The sequence below is a fragment of the Oncorhynchus masou genome, unplaced genomic scaffold (genome assembly GCF_036934945.1).
Source record: "Oncorhynchus masou masou isolate Uvic2021 unplaced genomic scaffold, UVic_Omas_1.1 unplaced_scaffold_536, whole genome shotgun sequence".
Taxonomy (NCBI): domain Eukaryota; kingdom Metazoa; phylum Chordata; class Actinopteri; order Salmoniformes; family Salmonidae; genus Oncorhynchus; species Oncorhynchus masou.
The window spans coordinates 400,104-418,215 of NW_027011770.1; the positions used below are offsets into that span (position 1 = coordinate 400,104).

General features: G+C 45.9%; 1 protein-coding gene across 1 annotated transcript in view; it reads right to left on the reverse strand.

Moving 5' to 3' along the window:
- Positions 1-18,112, reverse strand: part of LOC135535953 (EMI domain-containing protein 1-like) — a 67,892-nt gene that overhangs the window by 1,175 nt on the left and 48,605 nt on the right. The window contains exons 2-4 of the mRNA XM_064962357.1: positions 13,150-13,272; positions 9,498-9,547; positions 4,259-4,371 (exon numbers count right to left, since the gene is read on the reverse strand). Of these exons, the coding sequence (XP_064818429.1) occupies positions 4,259-4,371; positions 9,498-9,547; positions 13,150-13,272 (286 nt within the window). The remainder of the gene's footprint in view (positions 1-4,258; positions 4,372-9,497; positions 9,548-13,149; positions 13,273-18,112) is intronic.

An 18,112-nucleotide genomic window follows, 5' to 3' on the forward strand; every position in this document is an offset into this window, starting at 1 on the left:
AAACTGGCGGCCCCCCAAGTTTTAAAATACATAAAATACTGTAAAAACACCAGCCAATCAGCTCCCAGGGATTTTAATGTTGGAAATGTGTTCCAATGTAATCCCAGGCAGAGAGATACAGGGCCTTCAGAAAGTATTCAGACCCCAATACTTTTTCCATATTTTACAGCCTTGTTTTAAAATGTTTTAAATCGTTTTTTCCCCCTCATCAATCTACACACAATACCCCATAATGACATCACAATACTACATAATGACATCACAATACTACATAATGACATCACAATAACCCATAATGACATCACAATAACCCATAATGACAAAGCAAACACAGGTTTTTAGACATTTTTGTAAATGTATTCAGAATGTATTCAAAATAAAAAACGGAAATATCACATTTACATAAGTATTCAGACCCTTTACTCAGTACTTTGGCAGTGATTACAGCATCGAGTCTTCATGGGTATGACGCTACAAGCTTGGCACACCTGTATTTGGGGAGTTTCTCCCAATCTTCTCCACAGATCCTCTCAAACTCTGTCAGGTTGGATAGGGAGCATCACTACACAGCTATTTGCAGGTCTCACCAGAGATGTTCAATCTGGTTCAAGTCCGGGCTCTGGCCAAGGACATTCAGAGACTTGTCCCGAAGCCACTCCTGCGTTGTCTTGGCTGTGTGCTTAGGGTCGTTGTCCTGTTGGAAGGTGAACCTTCACCCCAGTCTGAGGTCCTGAGCGCTCTGGAGCAGGTTTTCATCAAGGATCGCTCTGTTCATCTTTCCCTCGATCCTGACTAGTCTCCCAGTCCCTGCCACTGAAAAACATCCCCACAGCATGATGCTGCCACCACCATGCTTCACCATAGGGATGGTGCCCGGTTTCCTCCAGATGTGACACTTGGCATTCAGTCCAAAGGGTTCAATCTTGGTTTCATCAGACCAGAGAATATTGTTTCTCGGTCTGAGAGTCTTTAGGTGCCTTTTGGCAAACTCCAAGCGGGCTGTCATGTGTTTTTTAAGAGGAGTGGCTTCCGTCTGGCCACTCGACCATAAAGGCTTGATTGGTGGAGTGCTGCAGAGATGGTTGTTCTTCTGGAAGGTTCTCCACAGAGGAACTCTGGAGCTCTGTCAGAGTGACCATCGGGTTCTTGGTCACCTCCCTGACCAAGGCCCTTCTCCCCCAGATTGCTCAGTTTGGCCGGGCGGTCAGCTGCAGCGGCCATTTTTAGGTACCCTTCCCCAGATCTGTGCCTCGACACAATCCTGTCTCGGAGCTCTACAGACATTTCCTTCGACCTCATGTGTCATGACGTTGCCCTCGTTGGGTATAGCGAGCACCATCCCCCTCTCTCTCTCTCTCTCTCCCACACCCAGGCTGCTGTTAGGCAGGTCTTAAATTCCTGGAGGAGATTCTTCCTCATGGCCAGACAGTATAGAGAGAGAGTGAGTTTTCATAGAGAGAACAAAGGAATTTCTTCCACCTCACAGAACTTGAGAACGGAACAATATTCATGTCCTGAAGAATGTATAAAAGGTTGGTAAAGTAGCCAGCTACGAACTGGTCCGTTTGGTACAATTTTGTGAAACTCATGAGAGACAATACAGTCACATTACCATAACCCTGTTTATACAAGAGTGTCTCAGTTGTGAGGGTTGCATCTAATTGTTGTATAAAATGAATGAATAAAGATTAAACTATTTGTGAAATTATGTAATGTGATTTTAAACTGTTTAATGAAGGAAACTCCAATTCCCTTTGGAGTTTAACTGATTCATAGGCGCGCCCCCTGAACACAGACATTGATCCGGCATCATGGGTAGAGACCAAGCTTACCTCAATTACGAGAGGGCTAAGGTTTGAGTAGAGACGAAGCTTACCTCAATTACGAGAGGGCTATGATTTGAGTAGAGACCAAGCTTACCTCAATTACGAGAGGGCTATGGTTTGAGTAGAGACCAAGCTTACCTCAATTACGAGAGGGCTAAGGTTTGAGTAGAGACCAAGCTTACCTCAATTACGAGAGGGCTAAGGTTTGAGTAGAGACCAAGCTTACCTCAATTACGAGAGGGCTATGGTTTGAGTAGAGACCAAGCTTACCTCAATTACGAGAGGGCTATGGTTTGAGTAGAGACCAAGATTACCTCAATTACGAGAGTGTAACGGGTTTCTTCTACCTCCTTCTCTGACGAAGAGGTGGAATAAGGATCGGACCAAAATGCAGCGTGGTTCATTCGATACATCTTTAATGATGAAAAAACACGAACAATACAAAACAACAAACTTCGAAAACCGAAACAGCCCTGACTGGTGCAACAAACACAGAGACAGGAACAATCACCCACAAACACATAGTGAAACCCAGGCTACCTAAATATGGTTCCCAATCAGAGACAACGATAATCACCTGACTCTGATTGAGAACCGCCTCAGGCAGCCATAGACTAATCTGTACACCCCACACAACCCCAAGACGAAACACACTACAAATAAACCCATGTCACACCCTGGCCTGACCCAATAAATGAAGATAACATAAGGTTTGAGCCCATTGCTGAATTCTTAACCATACCACATGGTTAAACTCTGAGACTATCGAACCGACAGAATAAGAACAAGTCTTTGATACTAATTACTTGGCTGCAGCATCTATTCTATCACGACATTGCTGAATGTTACTCTGAACTATCCATTCTAACCACGGCAGAAAGACTCTCCAACAGAAACAAACTGTCCAACAGAGATCACGACGACACACTTATATATATATTGATCGCAATTATTCCAGAATGAGTGAGCGTTCATGTGCAAAGGATTAGCATTTCAATTGTTAAAATTATCAACTTTGTAGTGTCTTTTATCTCAGTCGACCCCCACTTCCCTTTTGTACAACAAGCCGCGATGCCGGTTTAGCCCACTAGGGCACATCTGCTATAATTTCCTTGTAACTGCATCTACTGTTTGTTTGTGCATTTCTGTGATTATTTAGTTAGTAAATAAATTATTTAAGACAATTGATGTGTGGATGACTCATAGTGAAGACTGGGTTCGTGTAGAAAACCAACAATTTACGATGTTTGGAATGAGACTAACGTGAGGTAAAGAATAATTCATTAATCAGAAGACTAATTGATCCGATATTAAAATACCTGAAAGTTATATTAGGAAAATTATACATTTGTAATCTGAATATTTTCCTTGGCGCTCCGACTTCCTAGTTAATTACATTTACATGATTAAGTTAGTTTAGTCACGTAATAATAATTTTTTATAAAAATAAGTCTTCAGTTTAACGATGCCAAAGACACGACACACGGCTGGCTTTTTGCTCTGACATGAACTGTCAACTGTGGGACCTTATATTGACAGGTGTGTGTCTTTCCAAATCATGTCCAATCAATTGAATTTACCACAGGTGGACTCCAATCAAGTTGTAGAAACATCTCTAGGATGATCAATGGAAACAGGATGCACCTGAGATCAATTTAGAGTCTCACAGCAAAGGGTCTGCTTACTTATGTAAACAAAGTATTTTTGTTTTTTATCCTTAATACATTTGCAAAAATGTCTAAAAACCTGTTATCGCTTAGTCATTATGGGGTATCGTGATGTCATTATGGGGTATTGTGACCTCATTATGGGGTATTGTGATGTCATTATGGGGTATTGTTACCTAATTATGGGGTATTGTGAAGTCATTATGGGGTATTGTGATGTCATTATGGGGTATTGTGATGTCATTATGGGGTATTGTGAAGTCATTATGGGGTATTGTGATGTCATTATGGGGTATTGTGAAGTCATGATGGGGTATTGTGACATCATTATGGGGTATTGTGACGTCATTATGGGGTATTGTGATGTCATTATGGGGTATTGTGAAGTCATTATGGTGTGTTGTGATGTCATTATGTGGTATTGTGATGTCATTATGGGGTATTGTGACGTCATTATGGGGTATTGTGATGTCATTATGGGGTATTGTGTGTAGATTGCTGAGGATTTATTTTTTATTTAACCCATTGTATAATAAGGCTGTAAAGTAACAAAATGTGGAAAAAGTCAAGGGGTCTGAATACTTTCTGAATGTATTGTTTATGTGATCCTATACAAAAGTACACACACACACACACACACACACACACACACACACACACACACACACACACACACACACACACACACACACACACACACACACACACACACGTTGGAGGAGCTGAAGCAGAGGGCAGTTACAGTGTCCAATCAGAGCAGTTTACCTGAGTGGAGCCAGGCCATGGTGAACAGGGAGGTGTAGGCTAGCTCTGGTAACTTTACCTCCTCTACATGCTGCCCACTGGAGGCTAGACAGCGCAGGATGAGACAGGGTGGGCTGGAGGGGGAGAGAGAGATAGAGAGAAGTTACCCGGTTACCTTACATTGCTGCCCACTGAGGGCCAGACAACACAGGGTGGGCTGGAGGGGAGACATCATGCCCAAACCGGACACGCGCGTGCGTCTGCCATCGTGCGCAAATTGATGTTGTCCCCACCCACACCAAACGCGATCACGAAACTAAACCAATTATATTAATTTGGGGACAGATCAAAAAGCATTAATCATTAATGGCAATTTAGCTAGCTAGCTTGCAGTCGCTAGCTAACTTATCCTATTTAGCTAGCTATCTTGCTGTTGCTAGCTAATTTGTCCTATTTCGCTAGTTAGCTTGCAGTTGCTAGCTAATTTGTCCTAGGATATAAATATTGAGTTGTTATTTTACCTGAAATGCACAAGGTCCTCTACTCTGACAATTAATCCACACATAAAACGGTCAACCGAATCGTTTCTCGTCATCTCTCCTTCCTTCCAGGATTATTTTTCTCCTTTGGACTTTATATGACAACTAACTTTCATAACAAGGTGCATTACCACAACCGACCTCCGTTCATCTTTCAATCACCCACGTGGGTATAACCAATGAGGAGATGGCACGTGGGTTCGGTATATGCTTCTAAAAGCCACTGACGAGATGGGAGAGGTGGGACTTGCATCGCGCGTTCGGCGTCACAAATAGAAGCAACTTCTATTTTAGCGCCTGGTTACTCAAATCAAATTTGTATTTGTCACATACACATGGTGAGCAGATGTTAATGTGAGTGTAGCGAAATGCTTGTGCTTCCAGTTCCGACAATGCAGTAATAACCAACAAGTAATCGAACTAACAATTCCAAAACTAATTTCTCATTGGCGTGCGAGCATTGTGGGTGCAGTGATTGAATAACATGTATGTGGATATTTGTTCTGCAACACGCAAGAGACGCATCCGGTTTGGGTAGTGAGAGAAAGAGGTGACCTGGTGACCTTACTCGGGCTGGGCGGTGTACCGTATTTTACAATATACCGGTATTGATGAAGGACCGGTTTGGGTTTCTACTCTACCTTCTATAACGGTATGTTTGGTTTCTACTCTACCTTCTATAACGGTATGTTTGGTTTCTACTCTACCTTCTATAACGGTATGTTTGGTTTTTACTCTTCTCCTTGTCACACAAGGAGCGCCATTGGTCAATGCAGCAGACGCAACAATACATTGATGACAACAATAGTGCTTTCAACTTTGCTTCTTAATATCAATCCACAAGCATTCTATAATTACACCATTTAGTTTGTGTATCTTATTGTCTGTGTATCTTACCTTCTGCTAGTTTGTATTTTCTCAGCAAGTTGCTTGAATATAATACATGTATTGAGTCAGTTTCCTGTCTCTCTGTCCCAGTGTATTTATCCATGTGTTTCCTGTCTCTCTGTCCCAGTGTATTTATCCCTGTGTTTCCTATCTCTCTGTACCAGTGTATTTATCCCTGTGTTTCCTGTCTCTCTGTGTATTTATCCCTGTGTTTCCTGTCTCTCTGCACCAGTGTATTTATCCCTGTGTTTCCTGTCTCTCGGTACCAGTGTATTTATCCCTGTGTTTCCTGTCTCTCTGTACCAGTGTATTTATCCCTGTGTTTCCTGTCTCTCTGTACCAGTATATTTATCCCTGTGTTTCCTGTCTCTCTGTACCAGTGTATTTATCCCTGTGTTTCCTGTCTCTCTGTACCAGTGTATTTATCCCTGTGTTTCCTGTCTCTCTGTACCAGTGTATTTATCCCTGTGTTTCCTGTCTCTCTGTACCAGTGTATTTATCCCTGTGTTTCCTGTCTCTCTGTACCAGTGTATTTATCCCTGTGTTTCCTGTCTCTCTGTCCCAGTGTATTTATCCCTGTGTTTCCTGTCTCTCTGTCCCAGTGTATTTATCCCTGTGTTTCCTGTCTCTCTGTACCAGTGTATTTATCCCTGTGTTTCCTGTCTCTCTGTCCCAGTGTATTTATCCCTGTGTTTCCTGTCTCTCTGTCCCAGTGTATTTATCCCTGTGTTTCCTGTCTCTCTGTAGTGTATTTATCCCTGTGTTTCCTGTCTCTCTGTGTATTTATCCAGTTTCCTGTATCTATCCCTGTGTTTCCTGTCTCTCTGTACCAGTGTATTTATCCCTGTGTTTCCTGTCTCTCTGTGTATTTATCCCTGTGTTTCCTGTCTCTCTGTACCAGTGTATTTATCCCTGTGTTTCCTGTCTCTCTGTACCAGTGTATTTATCCCTGTGTTTCCTGTCTCTCTGTCCCAGTGTATTTATCCCTGTGTTTCCTGTCTCTCTGTCCAGTGTGTATTTATCCCTGTGTTTCCTGTCTCTCTGTCCCAGTGTATTTATCCCTGTGTTTCTGTCTCTGTCCCAGTGTATTTATCCCTGTGTTTCCTGTCTCTCTGTCCCAGTGTATTTATCCCTGTGTTTCCTGTCTCTCTGTCCCAGTGTATTTATCCCTGTGTTTCCTGTCTCTCTGTCCCAGTGTATTTATCCCTGTGTTTCCTGTCTCTCTGTCCCAGTGTATTTATCCCTGTGTTTCCTGTCTCTCTGTACCAGTGTATTTATCCCTGTGTTTCCTGTCTCTCTGTCCCAGTGTATTTATCCCTGTGTTTCCTGTCTCTCTGTATGTATTTATCCCTGTGTTTCCTGTCTCTCTGTACCAGTGTATTTATCCCTGTGTTTCCTGTCTCTCTGTCCCAGTGTATTTATCCCTGTGTTTCCTGTCTCTCTGTCCCAGTGTATTTATCCCTGTGTTTCCTGTCTCTCTGTCCCAGTGTATTTATCCCTGTGTTTCCTGTCTCTCTGTCCCAGTGTATTTATCCCTGTGTTTCCTGTCTCTCTGTCCCAGTGTATTTATCCCTGTGTTTCCTGTCTCTCTGTCCCAGTGTATTTATCCCTGTGTTTCCTGTCTCTCTGTCCCAGTGTATTTATCCCTGTGTTTCCTGTCTCTCTGTCCCAGTGTATTTATCCCTGTGTTTCCTGTCTCTCTGTACCAGTGTATTTATCCCTGTGTTTCCTGTCTCTCTGTCCCAGTGTATTTATCCCTGTGTTTCCTGTCTCTCTGTCCAGTGTATTTATCCCTGTGTTTCCTGTCTCTCTGTCCCAGTGTATTTATCCCTGTGTTTCCTGTCTCTCTGTCCCAGTGTATTTATCCCTGTGTTTCCTGTCTCTCTGTACCAGTGTATTTATCCCTGTGTTTCCTGTCTCTCTGTACCAGTGTATTTATCCCTGTGTTTCCTGTCTCTCTGTCCCAGTGTATTTATCCCTGTGTTTCCTGTCTCTCTGTATCCAGTGTATTTATCCCTGTGTTTCCTGTCTCTCTGTGTATTTATCCCTGTGTTTCCTGTCTCTCTGTACCAGTGTATTTATCCCTGTGTTTCCTGTCTCTCTGTCCCAGTGTATTTATCCCTGTGTTTCCTGTCTCTCTGTACCAGTGTATTTATCCCTGTGTTTCCTGTCTCTCTGTACCAGTGTATTTATCCCTGTGTTTCCTGTCTCTCTGTCCCAGTGTATTTATCCCTGTGTTTCCTGTCTCTCAGTTTCCTGTCTCTCTGTCCCAGTGTATTTATCCCTGTGTTTCCTGTCTCTCTGTACCAGTGTATTTATCCCTGTGTTTCCTGTCTCTCTGTATTTATCCAGTGTATTTATCCCTGTGTTTCCTGTCTCTCTGTCCCAGTGTATTTATCCCTGTGTTTCCTGTCTCTCTGTACCAGTGTATTTATCCCTGTGTTTCCTGTCTCTCTGTACCAGTGTATTTATCCCTGTGTTTCCTGTCTCTCTGTCCCAGTGTATTTATCCCTGTGTTTCCTGTCTCTCTGTACCAGTGTATTTATCCCTGTGTTTTCCTGTCTCTCTGTACCAGTGTATTTATCCCTGTGTTTCCTGTCTCTCTGTACCAGTGTATTTATCCCTGTGTTTCCTGTCTCTCTGTACCAGTGTATTTATCCCTGTGTTTCCTGTCTCTCTGTACCAGTGTATTTATCCCTGTGTTTCCTGTCTCTCTGTACCAGTGTATTTATCCCTGTGTTTCCTGTCTCTGTACCAGTGTATTTATCCCTGTGTTTCCTGTCTCTCTGTCCCAGTGTATTTATCCCTGTGTTTCCTGTCTCTCTGTACCAGTGTATTTATCCCTGTGTTTCCTGTCCTGTCTCTCTGTCTCTCTGTACCAGTGTATTTATCCCTGTGTTTCCTGTCTCTCTGTCACCAGTGTATTTATCCCTGTGTTTCCTGTCTCTCTGTACCAGTGTATTTATCCCTGTGTTTCCTGTCTCTCTGTACCAGTGTATTTATCCCTGTGTTTCCTGTCTCTCTGTACCAGTGTATTTATCCCTGTGTTTCCTGTCTCTCTGTACCAGTGTATTTATCCCTGTGTTTCCTGTCTCTCTGTACCAGTGTATTTATCCCTGTGTTTCCTGTCTCTCTGTACCAGTGTATTTATCCCTGTGTTTCCTGTCTCTCTGTACCAGTGTATTTATCCCTGTGTTTCCTGTCTCTCTGTCCCAGTGTATTTATCCCTGTGTTTCCTGTCTCTCTGTCCCAGTGTATTTATCCCTGTGTTTCCTGTCTCTCTGTACCAGTGTATTTATCCCTGTGTTTCCTGTCTCTCTGTCCCAGTGTTTTATCCCTGTGTTTCCTGTCTCTCTGTACCAGTGTATTTATCCCTGTGTTTCCTGTTTCCTCTGTGTATTTTTATCCCTGTGTTTCCTGTCTCTCTGTACCAGTGTATTTATCCCTGTGTTTCCTGTCTCTGTGTATTTATCCCTGTGTTTCCTGTCTCTCTGTACCAGTGTATTTATGCTTTCCTGTCAAGTCAACCAGCGTATTTTCCCTGTGTTTCCCCATTACTCCTTTTCTATTCTCTTTTTCTATTCTCTTTCTTCCCGGTTCTGACCACTGCCCTGCCCTTCGGTACCTATTGGACTCTGAACTGGTTTTGACCTTTTCCATGTACACAACCATTCTCTTACCTAACCCCCTTTTTGGATTAAATAAACATTCTTACGACTCCAACCATCTGCCTCCTGTGTCTCCATCTGGGTCTCGCCTTGTGCCTTGATAAGTGCAGAGTAGAAAGAGAGACGGAGAGACGGCGAGCCAAAGAATGAGAGGGGATGTCTCACCTGGGGGTGTTGGTGGAGGAGGAGCTGGGGGAGACAGAGGGCGCTGCCACCTGAATGAAAACATTCATACATGGGGTTTTAGTAGACTTATTCCACATACAATATAAAAGGTGCCTCTGCCATTTGAAAACAACAACACGCACATTAAAAAACGACTGAGGATTTAAAATGCAATAAAAATCTACAGGCTTAATTTCTCATGTTGGTCTGCCGTGGTTATAATCAGGAGGAGGGAATGAACAGCTCAGACAAGACTGGCTGTGGTTATAATCAGGAGGAGGGAATGAACAGCTCAGACAAGACTGGCTGTGGTTATAATCAGGAGGGAATGAACAGCTCAGACAAGACTGGCTGTGGTTATAATCAGGAGGGAATGAACAGCTCAGACAAGACTGGCTGTGGTTATAATCAGGAGGGAATGAACAGCTCAGACAAGACTGGCTGTGGTTATAATCAGGAGGGAATGAACAGCTCAGACAAGACTGGCCGTGGTTATAATCAGGAGGGAATGAACAGCTCAGACAAGACTGGCTGTGGTTATAATCAGGAGGGAATGAACAGCTCAGACAAGACTGGCTGTGGTTATAATCAGGAGGAGGGAATGAACAGCTCAGACAAGACTGGCTGTGGTTATAATCAGGAGGGAATGAACAGCTCAGACAAGACTGGCTGTGGTTATAATCAGGAGGGAATGAACAGCTCAGACAAGACTGGCTGTGGTTATAATCAGGAGGGAATGAACAGCTCAGACAAGACTGGCTGTGGTTATAATCAGGAGGGAATGAACAGCTCAGACAAGACTGGCTGTGGTTATAATCAGGAGGAGGGAATGAACAGCTCAGACAAGACTGGCTGTGGTTATAATCAGGAGGGAATGAACAGCTCAGACAAGACTGGCTGTGGTTATAATCAGGAGGGAATGAACAGCTCAGACAAGACTGGCTGTGGTTATAATCAGGAGGAGGGAATGAACAGCTCAGACAAGACTGGCTGTGGTTATAATCAGGAGGAGGGAATGAACAGCTCAGACAAGACTGGCCGTGGTTATAATCAGGAGGAGGGAATGAACAGCTCAGACAAGACTGGCTGTGCATTAGCTACTTCACATTCAATACAATAACTGGTGGTCTCGGGTGGCCTAGGGTGGTCAGGGGTCTAGGGTGGCCTAGGGTGGTCAGGGGTCTAGGGTGGCCTAGGGTGGTCAGGGGTCTAGGAAGGTCAGGGGTCTAGTGTGGTCAGGGGTCTAGGGTGGCCTAGGTGTCTAGGGTGGTCTAGGGTGGCCTAGGTGTCTAGGATGTCTAGGGGTCTAGGGTGGTCAGGCGTCTAGGGTGGTATAGGGTGTTCTAGGGGTCTCGGGTGGTCTAGGGGTATAGGGTGGTATAGGGTGGTCTAGGGGTATAGGGTGGTCTAGGGGTATAGGGTGGTATAGGGTGGTCTTGGGGTATAGGGTGTTCTAGGGGTCTCGGGTGGTCTAGGGGTATAGGGTGGTCTAGGGGTATAGGGTGGTATAGGGGTATAGGGTGGTCTAGGGTGGTCTAGGGTGGTCAAGGGGGATAGGGTGGTATAGGGTGGTCTAGGGTTCTTGGGTGGTCTAGGGGTCTCGGGTGGTTTAGGGTGGTATAGGGGTATAGGGTGGTCTAGGGGTATAGGGTGTATAGGGTGGTCTAGGGGTATAGGGGTATAGGGTGGTCTAGGGGTATAGGGTGGTACAGGGGTATAGGGTGGTACAGGGGTATAGGGTGGTCTAGGGGTATAGGGTGGTCTAGGGGTATAGGCTGGTATATGGGTATAGGGTGGTCTAGGGGTATAGGGTGGTCTCGGGGTATAGGGTGGTCTAGGGGTATAGGGTGGTCTAGGGGTATAGGGTGGTCTAGGGGTATAGGGTGGTCTAGGGGAATAGGGTGGTCTAGGGGTATAGGGTGGTCTAGGGGTATAGGGTGGTCTAGGGGAATAGGGTGGTCTAGGGGTCTAGGGTGGTCTAGGGGTATAGGGTGGTCTAGGGGTATAGGGTGGTATAGGGTGGTCTAGGGTTCTTGGGTGGTCTAGGGGTCTCGGGTGGTTTAGGGTGGTATAGGGGTATAGGGTGGTCTAGGGGTATAGGGTGTATAGGGTGGTCTAGGGGTCTAGGGTGGTCTAGGGGTATAGGGGTATAGGGTGGTCTAGGGGTATAGGGTGGTACAGGGGTATAGGGTGGTACAGGGGTATAGGGTGGTCTAGGGGTATAGGGTGGTCTAGGGGTATAGGCTGGTATATGGGTATAGGGTGGTCTAGGGGTATAGGGTGGTCTAGGGGTATAGGGTGGTCTCGGGGTATAGGGTGGTCTAGGGGTATAGGGTGGTCTAGGGGTATAGGGTGGTCTAGGGGTATAGGGTGGACTAGGGGTATAGGGTGGTCTAGGGGTATAGGGTGGTCTAGGGGAATAGGGTGGTCTAGGGGTATAGGGTGGTCTAGGGGTATAGGGTGGTCTAGGGGAATAGGGTGGTCTAGGGGTCTAGGGTGGTCTAGGGGAATAGGGTGGTCTAGGGGAATAGGGTGGTCTAGGGGTCTAGGGTGGTCTAGGGGAATAGGGTGGTCTAGGGGTATAGGGTGGTCTAGGGGTCTAAGCCACATATCTACAGTGCAGAACAGATCCCCACTGTCTTCCTCTCTCTCTCTGTTCAATAAAATCAGAACAGATCCCCACTGTCTTCCTCCCTCTCTCTGTTCAATAAAGTCAGAACAGATCCCCACAGTCTTCCTCTCTCTGTTCAATAAAATCAGAACAGATCCCCACTGTCTTCCTCTCTCTGTTCAATAAAATCAGAGCAGATCCCCACTGTCTTCCTCTCTCTGTTCAATAAAATCAGAACAGATCCCCACTGTCTTCCTCTCTCTCTGTTCAATAAAGTCAGAATAGATCCCCACAGTCTTCCTCTCTCTCTGTTCAATAAAATCAGAACAGATCCCCACTGTCTTCCTCTCTCTGTTCAATAAAATCAGAACAGATCCCCACAGTCTTCCTCTCTCTGTTCAATAAAGTTAGAACAGATCCCCACAGTCTTCCTCTCTCTGTTCAATAAAATCAGAGCAGATCCCCACTGTCTTCCTCTCTCTGTTCAATAAAATCAGAACAGATCCCCACTGTCTTCCTCTCTCTCTGTTCAATAAAGTCAGAATAGATCCCCACAGTCTTCCTCTCTCTGTTCAATAAAATCAGAGCAGATCCCCACTGTCTTCCTCTCTCTCTGTTCAATAAAATCAGAACAGATCCCCACTGTCTTCCTCTCTCTGTTCAATAAAATCAGAGCAGATCCCCACTGTCTTCCTCTCTCTCTGTTCAATAAAGTCAGAACAGATCCCCACAGTCTTCCTCTCTCTGTTCAATAAAGTTAGAACAGATCCCCACTGTCTTCCTCTCTCTGTTCAATAAAGTTAGAACAGATCCCCACAGTCTTCCTGTCTCTCTGTTCAATAAAGTTAGAACAGATCCCCACTGTCTTCCTCTCTCTGTTCAATAAAGTTAGAACAGATCCCCACTGTCTTCCTCTCTCTGTTCAATAAAATCAGAGCAGATCCCCACTGTCTTCCTCTTTCTGTTCAATAAAGTCAAAACAGATCCACACTGTCTCCCTCTCTCTGTTCAGTAATGAAAACAGGTATTTTGATAGAATACCTGCAGGTAGAAGTCCCCGGGGCGGAGGACACGTGGGTCCAGAGGAGAGAGATGGATGATCACCTTGTCGTGGAGACACAGAGGCCAGCCCTGGTGACGGAATAACAGGCCGCAGTACGGGAACTACAGGAGAGAGGGAGAAGGAGAGGGAGTAAATAAATCAACTACAGGAGAGAGGGAGAAGGAGTAAATACATCAACTACAGGAGAGAGGGAGATGGAGTAAATACATCAACTACAGGAGAGAGGGAGAAGGAGAGGGAGAGGGAGTAAATAAATCAACTACAGGAGAGATGGAGAAGGAGAAGGAGAGGGAGTAAATAAATCAACTACAGGAGAGATGGAGAAGGAGAGGGAGTAAATACATCAACTACAGGAGAGAGGGAGAAGGAGAGGGAGTAAATAAATCAACTACAGGAGAGAGGGAGAAGGAGAGGGAGTAAATAAATCAACTACAGGAGAGAGGGAGAAGGAGAGGGAGTAAATACATCAACTACAGGAGAGAGGGAGAAGGAGAGGGAGTAAATAAATCAACTACAGGAGAGAGGGAGAAGGAGAGGGAGTAAATAAATCAACTACAGGAGAGAGGGAGACGGAGAGGGAGTAAATAAATCAACTACAGGAGAGAGGGAGAAGGAGAGGGAGTAAATACATCAACTACAGGAGAGAGGGAGAAGGAGAGGGAGTAAATAAATCAACTACAGGAGAGAGGGAGAAGGAGAGGGAGTAAATCAATCATTCCTTTGCTAAAACATCAACAAGTAGATTTTGATGAGTGACAGAGAGAGAGGCAGAGAGAGAGAGATGGGGGGGAGACATTGAAGTAGATCATTTTACTGATAAAAACGTACGGTGATTTCCGCTCAGAGGTCGTCTTTCAGCCCGGGCAGACGCACACCGGAAAACAAATCATCCGATCCCTCCCTCTCACCCCCCTTTCCCATTTCAGAGCCCCCAAATCCTCTCTACTCTGAAAGAGGGATTCAGCTCTCTGATAGCGCTGAGAAACACAGACCCCTGCTCTGTCTGTCTTCCCTCCCCCTCCTCTTCCCTCCCTCCCTCCTTCCCTTCACTCCCCCTCCTGCCAATGAGCTCCTCTCTCTCTCTCTCTCTCTCTCTCTCTCTCTCTCTCTCTCTCTCTCTCTCTCTCTCTCTGTCTCTCTCTCTCTCTCTCTCTCTCTCTCTCTCTCTCTCTCTCTCTCTCTCTCTCTCTCTCTCTCTCTCTCTCTCTCCTCCTGAGTTACTAATAGAGGTGCTCTCCCTGTCTCTATTGCTCTGAGTCACCGAAACGAGGTGTTTCCTCCCATGTCTTACTACTCATCCAGGTGGTGAGCCATTCCCTCTCATTACGCCGCTCTCTGGTCTCTCATTCTGTACGGCCTGGTCTTGTCCGGTCATGCCTGTGATACTAGCTCTGCAACGTGTCCTGTTTGGGTAACCTCTCTCAGTCACCGAACCAGTCTAACCAAGAGGAGGGGCACTGTAGTCACCAAGAGGAGGAAGACTGTAGTCACCAAGAGGAGGAAGACTGTAGTCACCGAACCAGTCTAACCAAGAGGAGGACGACTGTAGTCACCAAGAGGAGGCAGACCCTAGTCACCAAGAGGAGGGAGACTGTAGTCACCAAGAGGAGGAAGACTGTAGTCACCAAGAGGAGGAAGACTGTAGTCACCAAGAGGAAGACTGTAGTCACCAAGAGGAGGAAGAATGTCGTCACCAAGAAGAGGAAGACTGTAGTGACCAAGAGGAGGAAGTCTGTAGTCACCAAGAGGAGGAGGACTGTAGTCACCAAGAGGAGGGAGACTGTAGTCACCAAGAGGAGGAAGACTGTAGTCACCAAGAGGAGGAAGACTGCAGTCACCAAGAGGAGGAAGAATGTCGTCACCAAGAGGAAGACTGTAGTGACCAAGAGGAGGAAGTCTGTAGTCACCAAGAGGAGGAAGTCTGTAGTCACCAAGAGGAGGACTGTAGTCACCAAGAGGAGGAAGACTGTAGTCACCAAGAGGAGGAAGACTGTAGTCACCGAACCAGTCTAACCAAGAGGAGGAAGACTGTAGTCACCAAGAGGAAGCAGACTGTAGTCACCAAGAGGAGGGAGACTGTAGTCACCAAGAGGAAGAAGACTGTAGTCACCGAACCAGTCTAACCAAGAGGAGGAAGACTGTAGTCACCAAGAGGGAGACTGTAGTCACCAAGAGGAGGGAGACTGTAGTCACCAAGAGGAGGAAGACTGTAGTCACCAAGAGGAGGGAGACTGTAGTCACCAAGAGGAGGAAGACTGCAGTCACCAAGAGGAGGAAGAATGTCGTCACCAAGAAGAGGAAGTCTGTAGTCACCAAGAGGAGGAAGTCTGTAGTCACCAAGAGGAGGAGGACTGTAGTCACCAAGAGGAGGAAGACTGTAGTCACCAAGAGGAGGAAGACTGTAGTCACCGAACCAGTCTAACCAAGAGGAGGGAGACTGTAGTCACCAAGAGGAGGAGGACTGTAGTCACCAAGAGGAGGGAGACTGTAGTCACCAAGAGGAGGAAGACTGTAGTCACCAAGAGGGAGACTGTAGTCACCAAGAGGAGGGAGACTGTAGTCACCAAGAGGAGGGAGACTGTAGTCACCATGAGGAGGGAGACTGTAGTCACCAAGAGGAGGACTGTAGTCACCAAGAGGAGGGAGACTGTAGTCACCAAGAGGAGGGAGACTGTAGTCACCAAGAGGAGGAAGACTGTAGTCACCGAACCAGTCTAACCAAGAGGAGGAGGACTGTAGTCACCAAGAGGAGGAGGACTGTAGTCACCAAGAGGAGGTAGACTATAGTCACCAAGAGGAGGGAGACTGTAGTCACCAAGAGGAGGGAGACTGTAGTCACCAAGAGGAGGAAGACTGTAGTCACCAAGAGGAGGAAGACTGTAGTCACCAAGAGGAGGGAGACTGTAGTCACCAAGAAGAGGCAGACTGTAGTCACCAAGACTGTGCAGTTATTGTTAGTGCTTCATGTTTTTGGTTATATAACAAGCCAGACCTCTCAAAATGAAACGTCCTTCTTCACTCCAGCTGATGTTTACCAGCCAATCCCCCATCCTCCTCTCTGCCCTCCGTTAAGTAGAAGGATTCACGTTACCCATCATCCTCCTCTCTGCCCTCCGTTAAGTAGAAGGGTTCACATGTTACCCATCATCCTCCTCTCTGCCCTCCGTTAAGTAGAAGGGTTCACGTTACCCATCATCCTCCTCTCTGCCCTCCATTAAGTAGAAGGTTTCACATGTTACCCATCATCCTCCTCTCTGCCCTCCGTTAAGTTGAAGGGTTCACATGTTACCCATCATCCTCCTCTCTGCCCTCCGTTAAGTCGAAGGGTTCACATGTTACCCATCATCCTCCTCTCTGCCCTCCGTTAAGTAGAAGGGTTCACATGTTACCCATCATCCTCCTCTCTGCCCTCCGTTAAGTAGAAGGGTTCACATGTTACCCATCATCCTCCTCTCTGCCCTCCGTTAAGTAGAAGGGTTCACATGTTACCCATCATCCTCCTCTCTGCCCTCCATTAAGTAGAAGGGTTCACATGTTACCCATCATCCTCCTCTCTGCCCTCCGTTAAGTAGAAGGGTTCACATGTTACCCATCATCCTCCTCTCTGCCCTCCGTTAAGTAGAAGGGTTCACATGTTACCCATCATCCTCCACTCTGCCCTCCGTTAAGTAGAAGGGTTCACATGTTACCCATCATCCTCCTCTCTGCCCTCCGTTAAGTAGAAGGTTTCACATGTTACCCATCATCCTCCTCTCTGCCCTCCGTTAAGTAGAAGGGTTCACATGTTACCCATCATCCTCCTCTCTGCCCTCCGTTAAGTTGAAGGGTTCACATGTTACCCATAATCCTCCTCTCTGCCCTCCGTTAAGTTGAAGGGTTCACATGTTACCCATCATCCTCCTCTCTGCCCTCCGTTAAGTAGAAGGGTTCACATGTTACCCATCATCCTCCTCTCTGCCCTCCGTTAAAGTAGAAGGGTTCACATGTTACCCATAATCCTCCACTTCAGCCACAACTCCCCTTGTTGCAACACTTCAAGGTGATGACACACAGTATCTGATCTGGAAGATATTTATATTCTCCTCCTTGACCCTGGGAGGATCTAACACAACACCACACCAATACAGAAGTCCTGGTGTGTTGTCAGAATGGAACACAACACCAATACAGAAGTCCTGGTGTGTTGTCAGAATGGAACACCAATACAGAACTCCTGGTGTGTTGTCAGAATGGAACACCAATACAGAAGTCCTGGTGTGTTGTCAGAATGGAATACCAATACAGAAGTCCTGGTGTGTTGTCAGAATGGAACACAACACCAATACAGAAGTCCTGGTGTGTTGTCAGAATGGAACACAACACCAATACAGAAGTCCTGGTGTGTTGTCAGAATGGAACACCAATACAGAACTCCTGGTGTGTTGTCAGAATGGAACACCAATACAGAACTCCTGGTGTGTTGTCAGAATGGAACACAACACCAATACAGAAGTCCTGGTGTGTTGTCAGAATGGAACACCAATACAGAACTCCTGGTGTGTTGTCAGAATGGAACACCAATACAGAACTCCTGGTGTGTTGTCAGAATGGAACACCAATACAGAAGTCCTGGTGTGTTGTCAGAATGGAACACCAATACAGAACTCCTGGTGTGTTGTCAGAATGGAACACAACACCAATACAGAAGTCCTGGTGTGTTGTCAGAATGGAACACCAATACAGAACTCCTGGTGTGTTGTCAGAATGGAACACAACACCAATACAGAAGTCCTGGTGTGTTGTCAGAATGGAACACCAATACAGAACTCCTGGTGTGTTGTCAGAATGGAACACCAATACAGAAGTCCTGGTGTGTTGTCAGAATGGAACACAACACCAATACAGAACTCCTGGTGTGTTGTCAGAATGGAACACCAATACAGAACTCCTGGTGTGTTGTCA